The sequence below is a fragment of the Stegostoma tigrinum genome, chromosome 17 (genome assembly GCF_030684315.1).
Source record: "Stegostoma tigrinum isolate sSteTig4 chromosome 17, sSteTig4.hap1, whole genome shotgun sequence".
Classification (NCBI taxonomy): Eukaryota; Metazoa; Chordata; class Chondrichthyes; order Orectolobiformes; family Stegostomatidae; genus Stegostoma; species Stegostoma tigrinum.
In genome coordinates this window covers 51,771,770-51,796,319 of record NC_081370.1, presented here as the reverse complement: position 1 = coordinate 51,796,319, position 24,550 = coordinate 51,771,770, and the positions used below count along the sequence as shown (strand labels likewise).

The window sequence follows — 24,550 nt, the reverse complement described above, 5'->3', positions numbered from 1 at the left end:
ATACAATTATGACCACGCAAGGACTCTATTCCACTCCCCTCCATCCTCTACCTCAGCTTTCTAACAAATGTCAACTTCTGCAGCAGTTTGCCAGGTTCATTGACTGCATCCAGTGCATTTCTGTCCTTAGCACTACCCACTGATAACCACTGCAGGGCCCTTCTTGTCCTCATCTTTCACCCAGTAGCCTCTATTTTTAAGGGATTATCCTTGGCTATTCCGACCAATGTAACCCTTACCCATTTTCTAGTTTGCAGAAAAAAAGTAAAATCAGACAATCAGCCTTCTCTCTCCTCACAGAAGACAACCAGCTTTCTCAATATTTTTAAGCTTTGCATGTGTCCGAACACTGCAAACTGTGGGTAACATCAGAATTTGAGCAGCTGGATGGTAAATAACATTCACAAGTATCATGTAATGACACATCTAACAAGAAGCAATCCAATCCTCTCCACTTGGCATTCAATGATATTCCCCATTAGCAATATCATGAGGGATTACCTTTAACTGGAGATGAACTGGACCTGCCATATGATTACTGTGGTTACAAGGAACCAGGAATGTTACTAAGAGTAAATCACCTCTTGTCTCCTAGTTTCCAGACATCATCTAGACACCAGGAGTATGACTGATTAGTCCGTACATGTAACTGGATAACGTAGCTCCAATATTCATGAAGCTTGACACCATCCAAAAAAAAACTCAATGGATTGGCACCCAATCACTACCTTCAACATTCACTTCTGCCACGACCAACAAATAATAGCAACAGTGTGAATTATTTAAAAATAACAACTACTCACCAAGCCTACTTAGGCAGCACCTTCCAAATCCAGAGTATACACCATCTAAAAAACGGCAAGAGCAGTAGATATGTAGGAACACCACCAGTGGGAAGTTCCTCTCAAAAAATAAAAAGCCACACAACATCTTGACCTCTAAATTATAATCACTGCTTCCTTTGTAACTGGGTCATAATCCTGGAACCTCCTTCCTAACAGCATTATGGGTCAATCTGCATTCCAAGGACTACAGCAGTTCAAAAAAAAAGTTCACCAGCAACTTCTCAGGGGCTGTCATAGATGGGCAATAAGTGCTGGTTTACACATTCTGTAAACAAATAAAAGCAGCTTCTAGTTCTACAGTACCATATTTCAGTTCTGGGCACACCTCAGGAAGATTACACAGGAACAATGAAGTTTGGAGGTCAGGTTTTGTATACCAGATTTGTACTCACAGGATATAGAAGTTAAGGGATGAACCAGTTCGTGTTTATGATTAAAAGAAGCCAGTAGTGCAGAGAAAATCTACTTGACTCAGGAAAGTCGAAAAAAGTTAAGATTGGAGCTAGGTTGTTCATGGAGGACTGCTCAAGTTGGAAGTCCTTCCCCAGAAAAATCTCCCGGGGTGAGACTAATTGAAAATTTTGAAACTGAAAAGATATCCACGCAAAGATATTTGGGGCAGAAGCCGTTCAATAATTGAGAAAATATAATAGAAATAGGTCATATCTTCTGGTCAAATAGGCAAAAGCAAGCTACGAATTTCGTAGCAAAGGCATAGACACCTACAACCCCTTGGTAAAAGCAAATCCAAAAAGTGTGCACACATTCAAAACATTCATTCAATGTTTTTACACATTCAAAGATAACTGCCATTGACTCAAAGCTGCAAACTTGATATACAAGGTTTACCTGCTGTTAATTAGCAGATAGTAAGAATTGTAGATGCTGGAGTCAGAGTCAGGAGCTGAACTGACACAGCAAGTCAGGCAGCATCAGAGAAGCAGGAGAGTCGATGTTGCGGGCCTAGACCCTTCATCAGGAATGGGGAGAGGGAAGGGAGCTGGGAAGGGGATAGGTGGATGCAGTTTGGGGTGGGGGGGTGGCGTAAAAATCGGTCAGTGTGAAGGAGATGGACAGGTAGTGTCAGGCCAAGGAGGTGGGGATGAGAGAGGGAGGCTTGGATACCGGGATGACGAGATTTTGAAATTGGTTGAATTCTAAAATGTTTCGGCTGCTAGGCTGTAGGCTCCAGGGAGGTGGAATATGAAGTGTGGTTCCTCTAGCTCGCGCATAGCATTACTGTTGTGCCAGAGGGAGCCGAGGATGGACACATCACCAAGGGAATGTAATGGTTGGCCTATAGCATACAGAGCACAGGCGATCTGCAAATCTGCCAGTCTGTCATCAAGTCTACGTTTGGCCTCACTGGTGTAGAGGTAGCCATAGCGGAAGCAACAGATACAGTAAACCAGGTTGAAGGATGTACAGCTGAATCCCTGTTGGATATGGAATGTTTGTCTTGGGCCTTGGATGGAGGCACGTGTAGCACCTCCTGCAGTTGTCGGGATAGGTGGTGGGGTTGGTGGGCAGCGTGGAGCAGAAAAGGGAGTCGTGGAGACAGCAGTCCATATGAAAAGGCAGATGGGGTGGGCAGGGAAATCTCTTCGGTGGTGGGGTCAGATTGTAGGTGGCAGAAATGGCGGAGGTTGGTGGGGTGGTAGAAGAGTAGCAGGAGAACTCTCTCATTTTGTTGGAGAAAGGCGGTTTGAGGGCAGAAGTGCAGGAAATGCAAGAGAGATGTGGTTGAGAGCATTTTCAATCAATGGAGGGGAGAATTGTGGACCTTGAAGTAGGACGACATTTGGGATGTCCCAGAGCAAAATGCTGCATCTTGGGAACAGACATGGCAGAAGCGGAGGAATTGGGAGTGAGAGGAAGATGGGTGAGAGATGGTGTAGTCAAGGAACCTGAGAGTCAGAAATAGATGTGGGTGCTGAGATGGTTACTGGATGTGGAGACAGAGGAGTCCAGGAAGGGGAGGGAGGCATCAGAGATGGTCCAGGTGAATTTGAAGTTGGGTTGGAAGATGTTAGTAAAGTTGATGAACTGTTCATGCTCCTCATGGGAGCATGATGCAGTGCTGATACAGTCATCTATGTGCTGGAGGAAGAGGTGAGGGATAGTGCCGGTGTAACAGCCAAAGAGGGACTGTTCCACATATCCTACAAAGAGGCAGGCATAGCTCAAACCCATATGCCCTTTCCCTGCAACCGCAGGAGGTGCTACACCTGCCCCCACACCTCTCCTCTCACCTCCATCCGAGGCCCAAGCCAAACATTCTGTATTCAACAGGGGTTCATTTGTACATCCTTCAACCTAGTCGATTGTATCTGTTGTACAGGAGGTGACATCAGGAACTTCAGTAAGACCAAATGCAGACTCTAACAGATTGGCACAGCATCTGCACTCCATACACCATATTCAACATCACCTGACTGCTAACCATTTTAACTCCTCTTGCACTCCCTTGGTGACATGTCCATCCGGAACCACCTCCGGTGCCACAATGATGCCACATACGAACTGGAGGAATAACATCTCATTTTTCCACCTCATGAGCCCTACAGCCCATTGGCCTAAACATAGAACTCACCAGTTTCAAAATCCCCCCAGCCTCACCACATGTCCAAACCTCCCTGTCATCCCCACCTCCTTGATCTGACATTATCTGTCCATCATTTTGCCCATGTATCCACCCACCCTTCCTACTGACCAATCCTCACTACCACTACCTGCATCCACCTAATGCCATCCCACCTACCTTCCCCCAGCCTCATTCCTCTTCCTTCTGTTTATTTCCCAGCTTGCTACCCCCGCCCCAGTCCTGAGGGATGGTCCAGGCCTGAAACATTGACTCTCCTACTCCTCTGATGCTGCCAGACGTGCTGTGTTCCTCCATTTGCACACTGTATTGACTTTAACTGCTTTTGCCTATATGGTACTTACTATTGTCGAGCCACCCTTTTCTGTGTCTGAATCAATCTTTCCACCTGATAAAGCCATTGAATGTTTAGTGACTCGTCGCAGATAAGCCTCAAGTTCAGATTCATTCTTATTCTCAATTAATGCCAGATGATCCATAATCTGGTAGAAGGAACAATTGAGACAAGTTAAACTTTTGAGCATAATGCCAGATAACTCAAATTGTGAATAAAATTATAATCCAGATTACAGAGAAATTAAATGAAATCTAAATTCAATCTGCACCATCCCATTTGAGAAAACACATGGCTAATTTAATTAAGGGAATGTCTGAATTTCCAAATCTATCTTTGCTATGTTTGAAGTAGTTTTCAATAGTCTAATCAGAATAAACAATTGGAGTATAAAAATACTCATTAGTGAACAGTGAAGATTGAAGAGGCTCAATTTCATTTTTAAAAAAATTGTTGAAACTTGTTTCCCCATTAAAAAAGATGTATATTTAAACGCATCTTATTTCTTTACTACCAAAGAATTCAGCTGAGAAACAAGCATATCCATTGCACACGACAGAACAAGATCAACTTGTGTCCTGGAATTTGAACAATTATAAATTACTCACTTACCAGTGAGTAGTGGTGCCTAATGCAGCTGTTCTAAAATAAAAACTCATCATGACTAAAAATAAGTTTACATCACCTGCAACTGAAATCTCTTGTCCGACTTCCTTTACCACTTTAGCCACTGTACGTCACACCAAAGACTGACTTGGTTGTCAGGAAACTTTTTAACAATGTCCTCTAATTCAAAAGAGCAACATCTGCACTCTAAATAGCAAATACCAAAAAAAAAGACAAACCTTAGGTCCCAATAACTTGCAAAGTGTATGAAGTAACGTCTTCTGTGTTCTCATGGGAAGATCACTCTTCATCTGCTTTAATCTCTCCCTTGGGAAAACCCGCATGAAATTGTGTATGTCCAATAGAATTCGGTCAACATTGATAATGTTCACATTATTTGGGAGAAGGCGTATCATACGCCACAAACACTAAAAACATGAAAGAACAGAATTTAACCAATTAGTATGTGTAGAGCTTTAAGAAAAAAAAAAATTGGATTCATGTTTAAGGTGTGACGGACATTACCTTCATAACTAGTTCTGAAAACTTTGGAGTGTTATTTGTTGTAGCCAGAAGACTATCCTGCAGAAGCACAATCAAGGAACTGCAACGCAAAGTATTTCTTTAGCTAATAATAATCAGCACAATAAATCTCAAAGCAAAGCAATCAGTTAAATCATGAGGCTGCAAATTGTTTCACTGGTCTGATCATGAAAGTCATTCAGACTTCCAAACAAGTGGGGAATTGCTTCTCCTCTACTTTTAGTTCATTACTGCCCTATCTACTTTTTAAACTGTCTAGAGCTATATGTAGGCTAGACAAGGACAAACGAAAAACCAGAATGTCATCACAAAAAGTTACTCAATTCCATTCACTCCATAAAGAACAGCTCAAGAAACAGGGCTTGAGCGCAGCAAGTGTGTCCCTACCCCTGGGCCAGAGGGACTTGGTTGACGCCTTACCCAATGTGTCATAACACACTGGACAGGCTAATTAAAAATGATTACTCATTTCCATTTATCCAAATTTTTTTAAAGAGCCCAAGAAACAGGGCTCTTGCAGTACAGTGGCAGTGTCACTACTTCTGGGCCAGAAGGCATGGGTTCAAGTCCCACCTGCTCCATACGTGTGTCATAACAGATCTGACCAGATTGGTTCAAAATACTTAAGTGTCATCGTGGCCCACGAACAATACACCAGGTAGAGATGACAACAAAAAGCAAGGCCACAGGAGATTCCATTTCCAAACAAAGATCACTTTGCCAGCAAGACTAGTTGTTATTTCTCTGCCTACAAGATCAAGCCCAAGCATCTCTAATACAGTCTAGAAAAAGGAGCATCTATTTAAGGTTAAACGCTAGATTTAAAATAAAGGAGACACCTTGAATGATTTGTGCTTGGAATACTTAGCAATTATCTGAAGCAGACAGTACATCAAAAAAAAAGTCGTGCAGAACTGGTTGACATGACATATTTAACCAGATGAAAGTAAGATTGCCTGCAGAAGCCCTTTGTCCAAAGATTAATGAATAAATGGCAAACTATTTTCAAAATCCTGGATCACAGTGCAAGGGGCAAGTCTGATTGCGTTACCCAACATTAATATTTTCAGAGCAAGCAACCTTCCAAATATTCAGAATTCAACATAATCCTAAATAGCATCAAACATCATTTCAAAAACATGTTGAGAGAAACTTAAAGTGTCAGATTAAAAAAAAAAAGAGTTGGTTTACTTAAATGATTACCCATCCAGTGTTTACATATTTTCTTTAAGTACATTAAAGAATTTTAGGTCGAATGCAATGGACTAATTGTGCACTATTTGTTGACTTTGCAGGCATCTTGTACACTAAATGTCAGTCCTGAGATCCACAGTTCCAACTACAGCAAAGAAGAGCTTCAATTCGCAGCTGGCTTTGATGATGGTATAGGTTTAGATATTTTAAAAGCAGGAAATGTTGCAGCAAAGTATAATTAAAGATTTGTTTTGCACTTGTTAAATTAAGATTAACATTGTTCTGTAGTTGTCAGACAGTTTGGCAACAATGTTTAAGTTATAACTGACTTCATTTCCTGCCTTTTTACAAGAAAGCATCTCATACTTAGCTAGAATCAACCCTTAAATGGTGTGGTCAAGATCATGAGTGGAAGTGGCTTGATCTACTAATCAATAAAAACTTAATGTTACTTACCGTTTGTCCATTAACATTCACAAAACACAAACTTGCACAATTCAAAATGTCAACTACTTTGCTGAGTATAACAGGATATGTTGCTTTTAATTCAGATTTCTAGCATCAGCAGTATTTTGCTTTTGAACATAAGTTAAAATAGCCATTGTGCCAAAATGGGATACTTTAAATGCAGATGTCCCTTCACTAAAATGAGTTCCAAAAGAGAGGGGTTTCAAAACAATTCTCAGGTGTTCATACCTAATATAGCTACATCATCAACTTTGTTTTACTATTTTACCTCAGGATGTTGGTTGGATCTGATTTTTCCAAGACCTTGACCATCAACAAGTTGACTGATCGTATAACTTGTGGACCTTCATCCAAGTCTTCCAAGCGTGAGTCCAACATCAATAATATTAATCCATGCATCAGATCTTTCAGGACTCCCATTGACGCCTCCTTGGCCAATGTTTCTATTTGGAACAACTGATTAAAAAAATTTAAATTGAATCTCTCTCCTGTTCTAAGGCATTATGTTAAAAAAAATCATCTTCGCTATAATGAAGGTCAAAAAAGCAAGCAAAATGTTATATGAAACAACTTTCATTTAAATTTTAGCATTCAAAATTTAAAATGTTCTGCTCCCCAGAGTTTGACCCTTAAAATGCTGGAAGACAAGTTTTTAAAATAGCAAAAGGAAGGTGTATATATCCTGGATCACAGTGCAAGGGGCAAGTTTGATTGTGTTACCCAACATTAATATTTTCAGAGCAAGCAACCTTCCAATTATTCAGACCAAAAGCTTAAAGCAAACCTAACCAAACTGTATTCAAATCTCAATAATCCAAATAATTCAATTCTCAATCTAAATCCAAATTATAGTTACAGAAATGTACAAAAGTTTCAATATCGTGTCCTGAGCTACACTGCCATTCTTTTAGTAGTTACAGTCCATCATAACTTGTATACTTCCACTTTTTCACAACCGTAGCTTTCTAAATATTAGATGACTCTTAATTTGAAACTGTTCAATTTTAACTATGCCCAACTGAAATCATACAAGCAGTCTGTGTCATTTGTATAAAAATCATCTTACTATTGGAGATTTTAAACTTTGAGCCAATTTCAAATCAACAGGAGGACAGGGAGCCTTGTTTTTCCAATTACCACAGATTGCAGTTATGATTTGGAAGGCCTAGGTCTATTAACTTCCTTTGTATATCCCTCAACTAATTTTGCATCCAGTTTTCTAGACCTGACCAACTGAAATCTCAGATGATACTAGGTTCTAACTCCAAGAGAAAGACCGTTTATGCCCAATCCTACAAATACCTATTATCCCTTGATTTCGATAACCATAAATGCTGAACACCTTGATTACATCACTCCTCAACCTGATCACGTAGGAATTAACCATTTTCTCATCTAATGTGGATAAGACGCTATTCATAATTAGGGTTTACTGAGTTTTAGGCTGATCAACTCCACAGCTCTATTTCCTGATAATTTACATTAAGTCTGACACTCACTGAAATGAGTACCATGTTTTTATTTGCAAGAGACTTTGTGATATCATTATTTCAGTGTTTGTGGTGAATTAGGTAGGGACTTTCCACTTGAGATCTGGAGCAACACCAGGAACCGCAGAAGGAAATTTTAAACATACAGACTCCCAACATGTTTGTTGAGCTTGTTTTGGTTCACTATGTTGATACTACTGGTTCCTGCCAATACCTGCCCACCACAATCCTCACTCCTCCATTAACACATCAATTGGAAACAGACAACTGTATCATTGAACAGGGTGGCAGAAATGAGAAGGCTGATTCAACTCCGACAAATATAGGTGAAAATTTGCATAAATTTTCACCACAATGCCAAGAGAAATTTTATTCCTGCTTTGTGCAAGAACCAGTCAATAATCATTTGACAGCTATGCCTCAAGTCCTCACCCAACAGGTGACAAGCAGGCTTGAGTTTTCATTACATTCATATCTTTTAACTTACTATGCTGTCACTTTTGAGGCTCATTTTCACATGTAATCTTTTTCAGAGGCCCTTTCTACGACCTCCTATCATCCAAAGCACTGTGTTTCACTGCAGATCTTCCTGCATACCCCTAACTTTTGTTCAGCAAGACAAAAATGCTCATTAATAGCTGTCTTCTTTCTTTTATTTCAGAAGTGATTCATGGACGCTATTAGTATCACTCTCTCCATTGTGACGGCATGTACCAACAGGAAATCTTTTCAGATACCAATAATCTTGCCATGAATATCCAGGGTTTTCAAGTCCTTAACTTCTTTTCTTCATTTCTAGTCTACTCTCTACTTGAGGCATTGTCAGTTTAGAAAAATAGACAGTCCTTCAATTTTCCTCTGAATCCAGAGTTCAATTTTTGATTATGCCAGACGATTGCTAAACACACTTGATTTTCTTCCACTCTGCAGACACGTTCATTCTGAGGTAGTACTCATATGTTCAACTCCCAAATTTTTAAATAGCAACAATTCAGAGGTCTAGCTCTGAAAAGGTTTAAATATTTTCACGAAATATACTGTTTTTAAGAGAAACATTTCTCTATTGTATCAATCTGTGAGTCAGATGGCCCCTGTGCACATGGTTTAGTCCTCAGGGCTCAGAAAGGAGCAGCAATGTCACTGCACAACTACTCCTTCATAGTGCAACTCATCACTCTCACATGTTCTCCAAAAAAAGTAGGATTTTTCTCAACTGAATAAATGCATACAAGACTAAAAATTATACAGGGTCTCAAAGTTTAAAATTCAGGACTACACCTCAAAATATTCAAATTCCATGAAAATTTTAAAAAGGTTTATAGATGCAGTAAACCCCACTATCAATGTAGTAACATTGATACTTTTTTTAAGATTCAGCTGCCAGCAATTTCCTGGTTCTTGGTTTCTCCCATGTAACATTCATGTCAAAAACAACGCTTTAGGACAAATAACATTTTTTGCAAATTTTTGCAATTTTTTTTCCCAAATTCACAAAAATCATCCATGCCAGTATTATAAATGCCTTACATAGTAATACAATACTGCAAAGGCATTAGAAACCATACCGTAATCATATTCCCAATGATGCAGCTATAGAGTTTCAGGATTTCTCTTTTATTAAGTTTTTCATCAGCCATGTGTGTATTATAAATTAATCGAAGTTGCATGAAAGTTGCAATGAGAAACTGGTCAATGTGACCAGACATAGTATCTGCTTTGTCTTCTTGTCGCAAAACTTCATCAATCTGAAAGGCAAAAAAAAGTGTTGGAATTTGCACAAGAAAATCTAAATAAAGAAATGCTCATTTGGCCAATATGACTTAAAGGAAACAGAATCCTTAGTACAAGAGGCTGCCATTCAGCTAATCTTCCCTGCGCCAGCTGTTCAAAACAGCAATCCAATTAGCTCCACTCCCTAACCTTTACACCATCATTGTGCAAATTAGTCCTCTTCAAATACTCATACAATCAACTTTTCTATCCAATTTAACAATTTCAGCTGTTATGCAGATCTCAACAGCTTGGAATAAATTTACTTTTGCTCCTATTCTTTTGCCAATTGTTTTATATCTATGACTCAATTGAAGTTTAGAAGAGTCAGAAGTGACTCAGTGGAAACATTTAAGATCACACAGGGATGACTGGGTCGATGTGAAAAATATGGTTCCTCTTGTGGGGGATAACAGTACCTAAGATATACTTAAGAACTAGGAGCAGTAGGCGGCCTTCCGGGCCCTCAAGCCTGCCCTGCCGTTTAAAAAGATAATGGCTGATCTTTTTGAGACTCAGCTCCACTTACCCGCCCACACAGAATAACCCTTAATTCCTTTACTATTCCCTTACGAAAAATTTATCTAGCCTTGCCTTAAACACATTCAGCGAGGTAGCTTCAACCGCTTCACTGAGCAGGAAATTCCACAGATTCACAACCCTTTGTGTGAAGAAGCCCCTCCTGACCTCAGTCCTACATCTGCTTCCCTTTGTTTTGAGGCAATGCCCTCTAGTCCTAGTTTCACCTGCTAGTGGAAACAACCTCCCTGCCTCCACCTTATCTATTCCTTTTGTTATCTTATACATTTCTATAAGATCTCCCCTCATTCTTCTGATTCCCAATGAGTATAATTCTAGCCTACTCTGTCTCTCCTCATAATCCAACCCTCTCAACTCTGGAATCAACCCAGTGAATCTCCTCTGCACCTCCTCCAGTGTTAGTATATCCCTTCTCAAGTAAGGAGACCAAAGCTGCTCACAGTACTCCAGATGCAGCCTCACCAGGACCCTATACAGCTGCAGCATAGCCACCTCATTTTTAAACTCCATCCCTCTTGCAATGGCAGACAAAATTCCACTTGCCTTTTCAATTACCTGCTGCACCTGCAATCCTACTTTTAATGATGGAAGCAACGTGGAAACAAAATTGGTTGAGTGAGAGGAAACAAGAGTCATGGTCAATGGATATTGTTCAGGCTGGGAGAAAGGCTCGATAGTCCCCTAGGGTCAGTATTGGGACCTTTGCTTTTCCTGGCATACATTTTTTTTCCAGGTTTGGGGAAGTAACACTGCCACCCAAATGCCAGAAAATGACCATCTCCAAAAAAAAAAAGCAAGTTTTGTGAAGGAGAAGGTAATTTTCTGTTTCCGCTTGTAAAAGAACTAAAAAAATAAGGGCACAGATTTAAAGTGATTTGCAAAAGCAGTAGTGAGGGAAAAAAACTTCCCACCCAGTTAAGACATGGAATGCTGTGCTTGGAAGTGTGGTACTGGCAGATTCAATTGAGACATTCAAGAGTCTTTGGATGATTATTTGGATAAAATAAAGTGCAAGGGTATGAGGAATAAAACAGGAGGGAGGTTAGCACTAGATAATGATGCTCAATGAGCCAGAGCAGGCATGATGAGTTGAACAACCTCCTTGTCACTTTGCCAGTGCAACTGATTTGTGCTTTTAAATGCTTATTTCATGGTTACCATTAAAACTAGCTTTATATTCTAGATTCCTAAGCCCATTGCAAATTCCCCATGGGATTGGAATCCACCTCCTGGTCTCTGGATTACTAATCCAGTGGCAGTGCTACAATACCATCCTCTCATGGCATGAGCTACCTTCTTGTGAAGAATTGTTCACAATGGTTAGGTTTGAAGTTTCAAGATTGTACCACAAAAGGTGAAAAAAAAAACACAAGCTATTTCCAAGTGTTCATCCAGCCTCACATTTTATTATCTTGGAATCTCCAGCATCTGCAGTTCCCATTATCTCTCACAAGCTATTTCCAAGTCAGGATAACGTGCAACCTGGGAGAAACATCTAATTGTTTGTTTTGCACTTCCATCTGTCTGCCACCCTCATTCCGCTAGCGGGTAGCAATTACAAATTTGGAAGGACAAGCTGTCAAAGAAGCTTTGACAAGTTGTTGCAGTACATCTTGGGCAACACACACACAGCTGAGACTAAATACTGGTGGTGGCAGAAGTGAATGTTTAAGTTGAGGAATGGAGTACCAATCTAGCAGGCTACTTTTTGCTTGTCGTAGATGATATAGGTCCTCAAGTGTTACTGGAGCTGCGCTCATCCAGGCAAGTGGAGAGAATGCCATCTTAATTGGACTTGCACATGAACAGGCAGTGGGCAAGATAGAATGCAAGTTAAACAACAGAATTCCTGGCTCTGAGCGCAATGGTATTCATGCGGTTGGTACAGTAAAAGGAGGTGACCCACTGTTTCCTCTCCCCATCACATCCAAGGATAGTGGGAACTTAATACCATTGATTGTCAAGGGGAAGGTGGCAAAACTTTGCTTTTTTGAAGACAGCCATTTTCCGACATTTCAATGACATGAATGATACTTAATCCAATCTAAATAAATGTTCAAATCTTGCTAACACACGTCCGTGAAAGAGTTGCAAATGTTGCCAAAACTACTAATGTTCAGTGTTCTCAGTTCAGACCTTACGATGGAGGAAATGTCATTGACTAAGGAGTTACTAAGGTCACACACCAGGTACAGTACCAGGGCAATGCTGCTTGTGTTTTTAAGACCACAGATGGTTAGTATTTTAGTATTTAATCATCTACTTATGCATTAGGCATGACACTGACTAGCACAGCTTCCTCATTCCTCAATTCCCATTGATTTTATTATTGCTGCTCTTTGATGTCAAATGCTGCCTTGATATACTCCTGATAAGTTAGTCTACTTGGGTATCTGCAACAACTTTTCATTTGCCTCCTTGCAAAACTCAATCTCAAGTCCTTCCTAATGATCCTTACAATACAGTTCTTGGATATCCCTTTGCCCCAAGTGAATGGGATAGAGTTTAGTTCTACAGCATTCTGATATTCTGTCAGTTCCACAATATTACATTTATCTTCTTCCATACAAAACTGAGGTGAGGCTGTTACATTCCTTCCTCCCTGCCTTGTAAATGCAGTCAATTTGTCTTCTGAACTGTTAAACCCAGACTGTTATTGATGATTAAAAGAAAGCAAAATCGATCCTTTTATTATATCTTAAGTACTTGTCACCATTTGGTACCCAGCTTAACTTTACTTTCCGAACTGCATGACTTTTCCTTCAATTATCTCTTACCCACTTCCAAATACAATATTCTTGAACATTGTTTTTGAGAGACCCAAGCAAAGGAGAAAACTGGGGTTCCATCATCACTAACCTATCACACACAAGACTAGAAAACAACCCCTGGTATTGATCAGCTATTCTGAACTTGCTAAGGTTCAGGTTTGTGCCTGATAACAGATGCCACAATTCTGAGTTACGATGCAAGATTTGAAGTTAGCTACTTTTCCAACAAGACAAGACAGGACATGGGCAATCAAGATTTCATATTCTAACTGTAAAAATTTCTGCCAAACAAGATGTTGATTAAAGGCAGTCTTTGCTTTATTTGTTTAATAGACCGTTCCCACTACAATTTTAAAACCCTATATATGGAGATCTTTTAGTCAGACATCTAGAGAAAAAAAATGTCCTTCAATCTATTGAGTGTGCACTAGTCAAAAACTACTAAGAGTTCTGATCTAATTTTTCAGTATTTGGCTTACAGCCTTGTACGTCTTTGCAACAGAAGTGTTTAACTTCTTGCCCAAAAGCATGGACATTAATAAAGACAAAAGTTGATGCACATTACATATTCACACAATTACACAGCCAGCTCCACGGGAATCTCACATATCTTACCTGTGCAAGAGCCTGGATGCTGGTATTAATATCACTACTTGCCACCTGCGACACAACAAAATTGATAGTAGAATCAGTGCTGCCATGTATCTCATCAAAGTGTGGTGAAACTGAGCGATTTCTGAAAACATTCAAGGAAATAGGAGAAGAAGCTTTAAAATTTAGATCAAAAAACTTTGATGGTGCACATCAATCTCAAAATAAGACCATACAGTCTCAAGCGTGCTCAACATCCAGGAAACTACTCGCAGCTGGCACTTTCACAAATTAAAAACTTGTTGTTATCAGTGGGTTTAATGAGCAAGATGGGTGCAATTTTTCAATTACTTGCGCAAGGACAATATAGTTATACCAATGCAATGCAGAGGCACCAGGGATGTCTACCTCTTCAGCTATTCATTTCCAAAGACTATTTGGTAGCATATGATGAAGGCTGCAAAGCTGCAGCATTGAGACAAAAGGAAAATCAAACAGTGCCTTCAGACAGTAAAGCACAGAAAAACAGTAAAGTTAGGCATTACTTCTGACACAGCTTAGCTGCCAACATAAAAAAGGTAGCTACGCCTGCAGATCAAAATGTTAATTCATCAATGGCATCAGTAGCTTGCAAGGGTTGGTTTAAAAACTGTCTAGGATGGAATGACTGCATTCATGGAGCACTACATAAATTCAGTTTTAAAACTGAAAATAATTTAAATATTAGGACCACTACACTTCAATTTACACATTATCCATACACAATAGGAAATAGACTAATTTGATATATTCTAGGAAAAACATGTGCAGAGGGCACACTAATTTGCACTGTTCCATTTCAATTGCAAGTTAAGGGAAACAACAGATTAAACTTGGCACAAATTCTGGTTTCCTCTTGGAAAGGAATCCAGGTTCAGAGTGTTTTGAGATGGGCAAAGCAATAAAAACTTAAATTATAAATGTGAGTGTATTAAATAGTAACAGACCAATCAACATATTTAGTTGCAAGTACACTATACTCTAGCCTTCGTTCCAACAGTGATATGAGCATAAGAGGTGGTCAGATTGTTCAATCATCCCTACTAATCAATTTATCCCTTTGACTTCATTTTGCTCAGTAAGTTGCTCATTTTCTGAATATCAACAACTTATTTAAACTCATGTTTAATGCTTAATTTTGCCCCAAACTTAATTTTTTCAAAGTTTGCTCATCAGCCCATAGAGTTAAAAAATATTAAAATGTAACCTCCTATGCGAAAATGTTAGTGGCTCAAGATGCTGATACTAACTCCCACCTGAGACTTGAGTCCCAGATTAATGTTCCAGTTTCCCCTTTCTCCATCTATTTTAAAGCAGATCTTAAGAAGTAGCTGCTGGTTAACTGGTGTACAGACCTCCACTTAGAACAGTGAAGTTGCAAACTAATTTGAACAGACGTAAATGTGATCTGACATATACTGGCACGTACAACTGAAACATCAATCTTTTCATCTTTATAACGTCAATGAAAAGAGCAAAAAAGAAGAGTATAATGACAGAGTACAGGTATCAATGAGAGTGCATCTTTTCCTTTCTAATTATTTTTAAATTGGCAAAATTAACTTACTTTGGTTCTGGAAGGCAAACTGGTTCATACAGGTCATCAAGTTTGTGTTGCACCAGATCTGGTAATTCACATCTGCCAGCATTATTGTCATTTTCAATTTCATCAAGATCCAACTGGAACTCCCTTGGAATCGTGGGATTCGATTCAGATGAGGAGTGAGCATTGCTGGAGCGGGCTTGACTGCAATAAATAAATATTTGCATGCAAAAACAGTGCTAATAATCATTACATCACAACAGCAAAATCCTCCAAAACCAGATGTGGGTACATTTTAACAAGTTAGTTCATTTTCTAATCCAACTTGCCTCGGTTCGTCCAAATCAAATGTTAACTCCTACAGAGCTTGGTTCAGCAGACGCACTTCTCTAGTACAGTGATCATTATCTGGTATCTGGGTGGCACGAATGTTATTGCACTCGTGCCTTTGGCTTATGTCAAATGGATGGCAAAAGCAATAGCAAAACAATGATCTATTTTTTCCACATCTTGCTCTATAACATGGAAGGAAATTTCAGAACTTGGAGAACCTTGGTTAAGATTGACCAGCTCAGCACAAACCCAGCAGTAATCAAACCAGGGAGCTGCAGGTTTATACAAATCAGTTACATATTCCCTTAACCATCATTTTGATACTGACCAAATACATGCCACCCTATTAAGAAATCCAAAGAAGGCATTAAAGGAATGATGTTGTTTTATAGACTCCCCAACGTTTTTAAAAATTTTCAAAGCAATAATTAAAATAGTCAAAGCAGCTTCAACCAATACCGTGAAATTGGCTCTGTTACTCGAATGAAGCACCACACCATACCAGACTCTACACGTGCTGTTATTTCAACCCTTGGAACTTGCATGCATAGATTTTGAGAACAAATTCAAAAATTGATAGTTATAATTTATACATACAAATAAGCTAGAGAATTTTAAGAAGAGTCGTAACAGTGGTGAACACAAGTTATTATGCTGCTTCAATAACAGGGCACAGTCAACCTACAACCAAAGAACAAGTTTTACTTACATTCGATAGGTTCGATACATTATTCTTTCCAAGGAATTGCGGTGAAAGAAGTCAGAAGACAGATTTAGACAAAAGCACAACTTTAACAGACACGAAGTACAAAAAGAAAGTTAAGCAAAGGAAACTGCATTCTGCTCTTGGCACACCGATTTGCAGCATCTGCTTCACCGCAGTTAACAAAAGTCCAATTTATTTAAAATTCAACAGTTTGAAACTTTCCAAGAATCCAAAGTGTCCGTAAACATGTTGCAAACATAATTCTAAACTGAAAGGTTTTGCCCCCACCCCCCTGCCCACCCTGATAGAACCTAGGAGCATTTTAACAGGGGTGAAGCAGAAAGAACAAAGGTTTTTTGCAGTTATATGCACCTCCTCTTCTTTGGAGGATGAGGAATGTGACTATATGGCTATAAACCACTTGTTACTGAACATAAAACAGGTAAATGAATAGGATTGTTTCGCACTGGTGTCGGCTAGATTACATCTGTCTTGCTGAATGCAAATACCACACACAAGATCAATTTGTAGCGAAAACCGCTGAAGCTTCCCAAAGAGACTACAAGGAACTGAAATGTTGGCTCAATTGGTAACACTTGGGTTGAATCAAAATTCATTCAAATCCCACTGACCAGAAACACAAGACACTAAGTTAACAAACGATAGAGAATGTGCTGCAGTCTACTTGACATTAAACATCTGGCTGAACTCTGATCTGATCTTTCTTCATATTGTTTTGAGGGACAAAAGTCAAGAACAATAACTTCGCTTCCTACCTGCATCCACAAAATTTGTTTTGGGTTTTGTCATTGCAACCTTGGTTCAGACATTGTCAACACTTCTAGACCAACGGCCTCTAGACCAAAGACAAGGAGACACTGACCTACTTTGACATCAAAGGCAGCATTTAAATGCAACATTGCAAAAGTCCCCAAATCAAAACCAATTATCATCATGTGGAAAAACCTAGCATACTGGAAGGAAATTCAATTGGTATTGGCTAAATATCTCAACCCAAAACACTGCTGCAGGAGTTTCTCAAGGTCACATCCGTGGTCCAAATGTCCACATGTAATGCCTATCAGGCCAGAAATTCGACTGCTAATTATTGAACCCCTCTGTGCTTGTAAATTAATGCCGCATTATTAAAACTTGTCTTTCTCTTCAAAATCCTTCGACAAGTAGCAATTTTCCAAATCCTTGCCCGTCTTCCCGGCAATTTCAATTTGAATGCCTCCAATCAAGCCTCTGCTGGTGCTGCTTCAGGATTGTAAAAGGCTCTCAAAATTAGAAAAGACATGTTACTACTGCAATTAAATAGTTTACCTCATCATTCAACCCACAACCAGCCTTAGCATATGACCATACAGTATTCCTCGAAAGCCTCTGCAGTTGGCTAGAACCGGTCTTGCTCGTTTTTAGTTTTATTTGCTAAACCATAGCCAGAGAAACACCTGTACTGGATTTCTTTCACACTTCCACGATATATGAAGTTCCTTCAGAATTTACAGCATCATTGGTCACATGCTTCTCAATGACATGCTGACCCTTGGGAGATATCACTTGCACATCAACATTTAGACTTGTCAATCTTTCCACATTCCCATATCGTCTCACTGCTGGCGAGATATCCTATGTTGGACCAGTAAGAATTTCTCCAATACAATTCTTCGGTTTCAACCACAAACACAAATCAAGCTATCGATAATTATTTCCATAAACTTGCTTCAGAAGTTAAACCATTCCTCTTGTAACCGTGGTAGTGTCGGCAGATCACATCTACTCAATGACAAAACTGACTTTCCATGGGCCTCCATCAACAATGCCTGATTTCAATCCGAAATTGGTCACTGATGAGCTTTCTGCCACACACTGGCTCAGTTAGAAAACATCTCAATTTGCAAATTGACCCACAGGCTCTCCCACCCCTACCTCAGATAAACTTGTCCCCGCTACATATAAAACATTAACGCTTACAATTCAGCCATCTTGTCCATCCTAACTTTAAAGTTTCCATCACTGAAGGCTGTTTATGCAACCTTAGCCCCGACCTCAAATTCTTGTTCCAATGCAGTCCTTTAGAATTGGTGGTGGTGGTGGTGGGGTGGAGTGCAGTGTGCTCACTTTATTTGAAGTTTACCGCAACAGACTGAAGTGAACAGAAGCTGTTAATTGGCACTGACCAAGAAATCTATCTGCAGTTAGACCAACGAAGTGATAGCATGAACCACCATGTGACTCAGGTACAGGAAAAGCATCTGATAGGACTGAACTGTATTTTATAAATTTTTAAAATAAGGTAGGTCATCAGTTTATACTTAGGTTTCTTGTAGTTTTTCCTCTTTGACAGGAGGATAAATCAGGAGATGAAGACATACTAAAAATTCGTTCATTAATCAAGAGTGACTTTAATTTTTCTTACTCCCCACCTCATCCCCCTGCATTTATGCATAAATGCAGTGATAAAGTGTTTATGTTTGATTTGGCACTTTACATTTGTCTGGCATAATGTTGAATGATTTGCTTTGAATTAACATCACTCTTATTCTCAAAAGGAAATATTTAGGGTGAAAACTGAAAATGTAAAATGGACAGGCTAACCAAACATGGTTCACTAACAGTTGTGGATTAAATTTCCCTTGGCCTAAAAAAGTGGGAAACCTTGCTGATTAAAAATCCAGAACTGGGTTTGAAAACCAAGTTATTGGCATACATTAAATATGCTAGGCAGAAATGCAAGAAGACGGCAGATCTAAAAGATCTGGGAGCAGTACAACTATTCAGATTCACACCAGTTTCCAACCCTGATCCACGGCTGGGGTTGGCGAAGGCAGTGCAGAATAAGTGAAATAAAGGCATATTCTGTCCTCTGCCAGCTAGCTATACAAATACCAGTACCTGACTTAAAGCGTGGAGCTGGATGAACACAGCTGGCCAAGCAGCATCTTAGGAGCACAAAAGCTGACGTTCGGGCCTAGACCCTTCATCAAAAAAAAGAGAAAAACAAACCAGTTTATCCCTAGTACCTGACTCAATGGTTTTAAATATTTGGTAATATCCCTTAACACATATTTTTAACATTCTGAACCACATTCAGATCCCATAGGGATCTGAAAGAAAGTACCATAACAACCAGTGCTTTCACAGCCACTCCAAACCTTTACTGAATAGATACAGAACAACATCAAACATAGCTGAATAAAAACCAAAAGAACAGCAGGCGCTGTAAATCAGGAACAAAAGAAAAAGCTCGGCAAGTCTGGCAGCATTTGTGACGAAAAATCATGGTTACCTTTTTGGGTGGCAATGTTTCCTCAGAACGAGAGTTCTGAGGGAAGGTCACCAGATCCAAAACATTAACCCTGATTTTTCTTTACAGATACTGTCAGACCTGCTGAGCTTTTCAAGCAACTTTTCTGTTTCTGATCAGCCAGATTGCTTCAGGTCTCGAGATAAATAATCCACTTACAAGTCCTAAAGCAGCAACTCTTCGGAATTCCAGTCCTACAAGCAACGAATGGAAGTTCTTCTCCTAACCTAGTTTTCAAGAATCATTCTATCGATTTAACTAATAAGTGCCTTACATAGTCCAAGTTATGATGCTATGTGCATAGAATCACAACAGGTTGATCTGCTACAGTATCCCAATATTCAGAAGGCAAACTGTCTTGGCCAATAAGATCAACAATTCCTTGAAGCAGATTGTTTGTGGAGAGCTTTTATTCCAGAAGTCAAGTATACAGGCACTACTGTACTGTCCTGGCATTTAACAACATTTCAGATTATTCTAGATCTCTTCTGTACCTTACTGCACCAGATAAGATGCTTTATTACATTCAGAAAAGGAAACGTGCATAGGTAATGCTCATTATTGATTCAGACAATCACTGCTCAAACCAGAGGCTTGATGTGGTAATCAAAAATAACAGCACAAATACTAGAATTTAGCACCATAGCATGGAAAAATAGAAGTGAGTTGTCTGGAGTGCCAAAGTCTCACTGACTAACGGTTAAATGCCCCTTTTGGGGTATAAAAATTAGGGATTTTAAAGGAGAAATCTAATCAGAATTATGATTTATAATTCCTTTGAAAGCAATACGTGAACAATCTAGCATTTCCAAGATGGTAGCAAAGTAGGGCACTCCACCCAGAGTTCCTCTGCTCCACCTATTCTTCATTTATTTTCTATTTCTCTTTTTAGGAGTCCCAGGGCAGTGCAATTTACCTTGGTGCAGCTGGCGTTGGAGGCTTGGAGTAGAGTTTGATGCAGGCGGCAAGACCACATGCTGAGCTACTGCTATTTGAAATTCTTTACCGGTCTGTAATGTCAGTCCTTTAACTATCTTATTTCTACTTATTTTTTAGACACCGAGTAATGCTACTACTTTTCCTTTTATTCCCCCCTTGTATCCAAGATTTGTACCTGGGTGTTTGACCCTAAGATAGCACCAATAGAAGGCAGCCACTGGAAAAGCTTTTCACTGCACTCCTGCAGTGGAGTACATGTGACAATAAAGGATATTCTATATTATTCGGTCGAATTCTGCGTAACACTGCAGTGAGTTCCACCTTCCACAGATAAAACTAACCTGCAACAGCCAATATCGCCATTTGAAATGAAGGTTAAGAAATGTCTCACACAGATCAGTGACAACTGGAAAAAAGGACCAGGTCAACCATTCAACAAAATCATTCATCCATTAAGATCAACCAAGGGTCCAGTCAGACAATCCCAGGGCCGATCAGGGATAGCATAGGGAACTTGTGTGTGGAGCCTGAGGAGGTAGGGGAAGCCCTAAATGAGTTTTTTGCTTCTGTCTTTACGAAAGAAACGACCTGTGTAGTGAATGAAACCTTTGAAGAGCAGGTGTGCATGCTGGAATGGATAGAGATAGAGGAAGCTGATGTACTGAAAATTTTGTCAAACATTAAGATTGACAAGTCGCCAGGCCCGGATCAGATTTGTCCTCGGCTGCTTTGGGAAGCGAGAAATGCAATTGCTTCGCCACTTGCGAAGATCTTTGCATCCTCGCTCTCCACTGGAGTCGTACCTGAGGACTGGAGAGAGGCAAATGTAATTCCTCTCTTCAAGAAAGGAAATAGGGAAATCCCCGGCAATTATAGACCAGTAAGTCTCACGTCTGTCGTCTGCAAGGTGTTAGAAAGGATTCTGAGGGATAAGATTTATGACCATCTGGAAGAGCATGGCTTGATCAAATACAGTCAACACGGCTTTGAGAGGGGTAGGTCATGCCTTACAAACCTTATCGAGTTTTTTGAGGATGTGACTAGTAAGGTTGATGAGGGTCAAGCTGTGGATGTGGTGTATATGGACTTCAGTAAGGCATTTGATAAGGTTCCCCATGGAAGGCTCATTCAGAAGGTCAGGAGGAATGGGATACAGGGGAACTTAGCTGCTTGGATACAGAATTGGCTGGCCAACAGAAGACAGCGAGTGGTAGTAGAAGGAAAATATTCTGCCTGGAAGTCAGTGGTGAGTGGGGTTCCACAGGGCTCTGTCCTTGGGCCTCTACTGTTTGTAATTTTTATTAATGACTTGGACGAGGGAATTGAAGGATGGGTCAGCAAGTTTGCAGACGACACAAAGGTCGGAGGTGTCGTTGACAGTGTAGAGGGCTGTTGTAGGCTGCAGCGGGACATTGACAGGATGCAGAGATGGGCTGAGAGGTGGCAGATGGAGTTCAACCTGGATAAATGTGAGGTGATGCATTTTGGAAGGTCGAATTTGAAAGCTGAGTACAGGATTAAGGATAGGATTCTTGGCAGCGTGGAGGAACAGAGGGATCTTGGTGTGCAGATACATAGATCCCTTAAAATGGCCACCCAAGTGGACAGGGTTGTTAAGAAAGCATATGGTGTTTTGGCTTTCATTAACAGGGGGATTGAGTTTAAGAGTCGTGAGATCTTGTTGCAGCTCTATAAAACTTTGGTTAGACCGCACTTGGAATACTGCGTCCAGTTCTGGGCGCCCTATTATAGGAAAGATGTGGATGCTTTGGAGAGGGTTCAGAGGAGGTTTACCAGGATGCTGCCTGGACTGGAGGGCTTATCTTATGAAGAGAGGTTGACTGAGCTCGGTCTCTTTTCATTGGAGAAAAGGAGGAGGAGAGGGGACCTAATTGAGGTATACAAGATAATGAGAGGCATAGATAGAGTCGATAGCCAGAGACTATTTCCCAGGGCAGAAATGGCTAGCACGAGGGGTCATAGTTTTAAGCTGGTTGGTGGAAAGTATAGAGGGGATGTCAGAGGCAGGTTCTTTACGCAGAGAGTTGTGAGAGCATGGAATGCGTTGCCAGCAGCAGTTGTGGAAGCAAGGTCATTGGGGTCATTTAAGAGACTGCTGGACATGCATATGGTCACAGAAATTTGAGGGTGCATCCATGAGGATCAATGGTCGGCACAACATTGTGGGCTGAAGGGCCTGTTCTGTGCTGTACTGTTCTATGTTCTATGTTCTAATGATCAAAGTCCCTTTGGCAATCTTTGCCCTGACTTAGAGCTCAAAAGGGAAGGGGAGTCTGGAATTAACTTCATCCAATTTTTTCTTTTGCTGAAATGACTGCTTTAAAATAGATTAGTGGAGATTATTCATTCACGAAAACATTCCAACAATATCTTCACTCAGCACACGTCTAGCTTATAATCAATTTCCACAACAACCTGCAGCAATTTCGTGCACTGCTGTAATATTTTGGGCAGCTCCCCATATAGGAGCAAAGTTTAGTATTTTTCCCAATTTATTCACACAATAGGGGCATCATGGGCTAGGCCAGCATTTACTCCTCATTCCTAATTGCCCAGAGAGCAGCTAAGACTCAACCACATTGCTGCAGGTCTAGAGTCACATAGGCCAGACCAGGTAAGGACAACAGAAAGTTTCCTTCCCTATACGGAAATTAGTGAGCCAAATAATTTTTTCTGACAATTGACAATAGATTTCACAGTCATCTCAAGACCAGTCCATCTGCCATGGGGGCAGGTCTCCAAGGCATTACCTGGATTTCTGGATTAACAGTCCAATGATAAAACCATTAGGCTCTTCACGCAATGTCACTGTGAATTAAGCCATTGCTCAAAAAAACTATCAAAACGTATGCTGCAAACTAACCACCAATTGTATTTACAGGTTATTTTAAACAATTCACAAGATTACAAGTTGGTATTGAAACAGAGTTAGCACAAAAACAACATCTTGTCTAGGACCATATTAAGATAGATAAGTTTAGGGGTAAAACTTCAAAGTACAAAACATCAATAAGAAAGTGTTTTGTTTCTTCCGTTTCAATTTTCCACAAAATTTACAGGAAAATAAAATTGATTTCATTGTGGGAAAAATGTATGTTTTTTTTCTGGTGATATACATTGTAAAGTTCTCAAAGTAAAAACTCCATTGACAGTTAACCTTGGTTCCAGGTAAAAGGAAACCATGGGTGCACACCACATCCCAGAAAGAATGTCTTTAGGAAGGGGGAGAAAGAAGCAGAAGTCATTCTATTCCAGCAGAGATGCAGCGTAACTGGACAATATCATTCAAATTATGATTCTGGAAATGGTAATGTTGTCAGCACTTTGGACAAAGAGCACCTGGGTTTAACTCCGAAGCATGTGCCTTCCTCCAACATTAAGTTTGTTATCTGAATTACAGCTTAAAACATAATAGCTATATACAACCATAGATGCTGGTATTCTTGGATTAGTTGAATTTGGGTATCCTTAAAACTCAGAAGAACCATATACAGAGAGCTTCATAATTCACTTGGCAAGCAGATGTTTCAACACAAAAACAGCAAATCAATTGGAACCAACACAAAGCAGGCTTCAATGGGCTAAAAGCTGTAAAGTCAATTCCAAAACAAGGTACAATTCAAGTGCAAGAAGGTTTTTTTTGATACATTTTTCAAACAAATCAGTGCCGTTAATGCAAGGAAGGAAGCTCAGCAATTCTGATACACGAACTGCATGACGGGAGCACCTACATACAGACTGCAATTCAAGGTGGGGTTCATTTAGAGAGAGTAACTAGGGACGGTCAATGAATGCTGACCTAGCCAGCGGAACAATAAGAAATGGAAAAAAAAATTGTTGGAATATGTTTCCACTCATTGAAAGGACTGGGTTCTCAGGTTTAAAACTGAGGTAATATTCTGAAG

The 24,550-nt window shown here is 39.9% G+C and overlaps 1 protein-coding gene and 1 non-coding gene across 5 annotated transcripts in view; both read right to left on the bottom strand.

The window, feature by feature from the left end:
* Positions 1-24,550, bottom strand: part of ckap5 (cytoskeleton associated protein 5) — a 108,292-nt gene that overhangs the window by 7,820 nt on the left and 75,922 nt on the right. For 3 of the 4 annotated variants that reach the window (XM_048545281.2, XM_048545280.2, XM_048545282.2), the window contains 8 exons: positions 16,379-16,402; positions 15,361-15,540; positions 13,779-13,899; positions 9,648-9,827; positions 6,861-7,048; positions 4,913-4,991; positions 4,627-4,815; positions 3,792-3,929 (listed from right to left, as the gene is read on the bottom strand). In XM_048545281.2, coding sequence (XP_048401238.1) covers positions 3,792-3,929; positions 4,627-4,815; positions 4,913-4,991; positions 6,861-7,048; positions 9,648-9,827; positions 13,779-13,899; positions 15,361-15,540; positions 16,379-16,402 — 1,099 coding nt within the window. The remainder of the gene's footprint in view (positions 1-3,791; positions 3,930-4,626; positions 4,816-4,912; positions 4,992-6,860; positions 7,049-9,647; positions 9,828-13,778; positions 13,900-15,360; positions 15,541-16,378; positions 16,403-24,550) is intronic. The other variant, XM_048545283.2, reaches the window with a different exon arrangement.
* On the bottom strand, positions 9,157-9,264 carry LOC125459585 (small nucleolar RNA SNORD67). Its single transcript, XR_007249052.1, has one exon. It is a non-coding gene; the product is annotated as a small nucleolar RNA SNORD67 (small nucleolar RNA).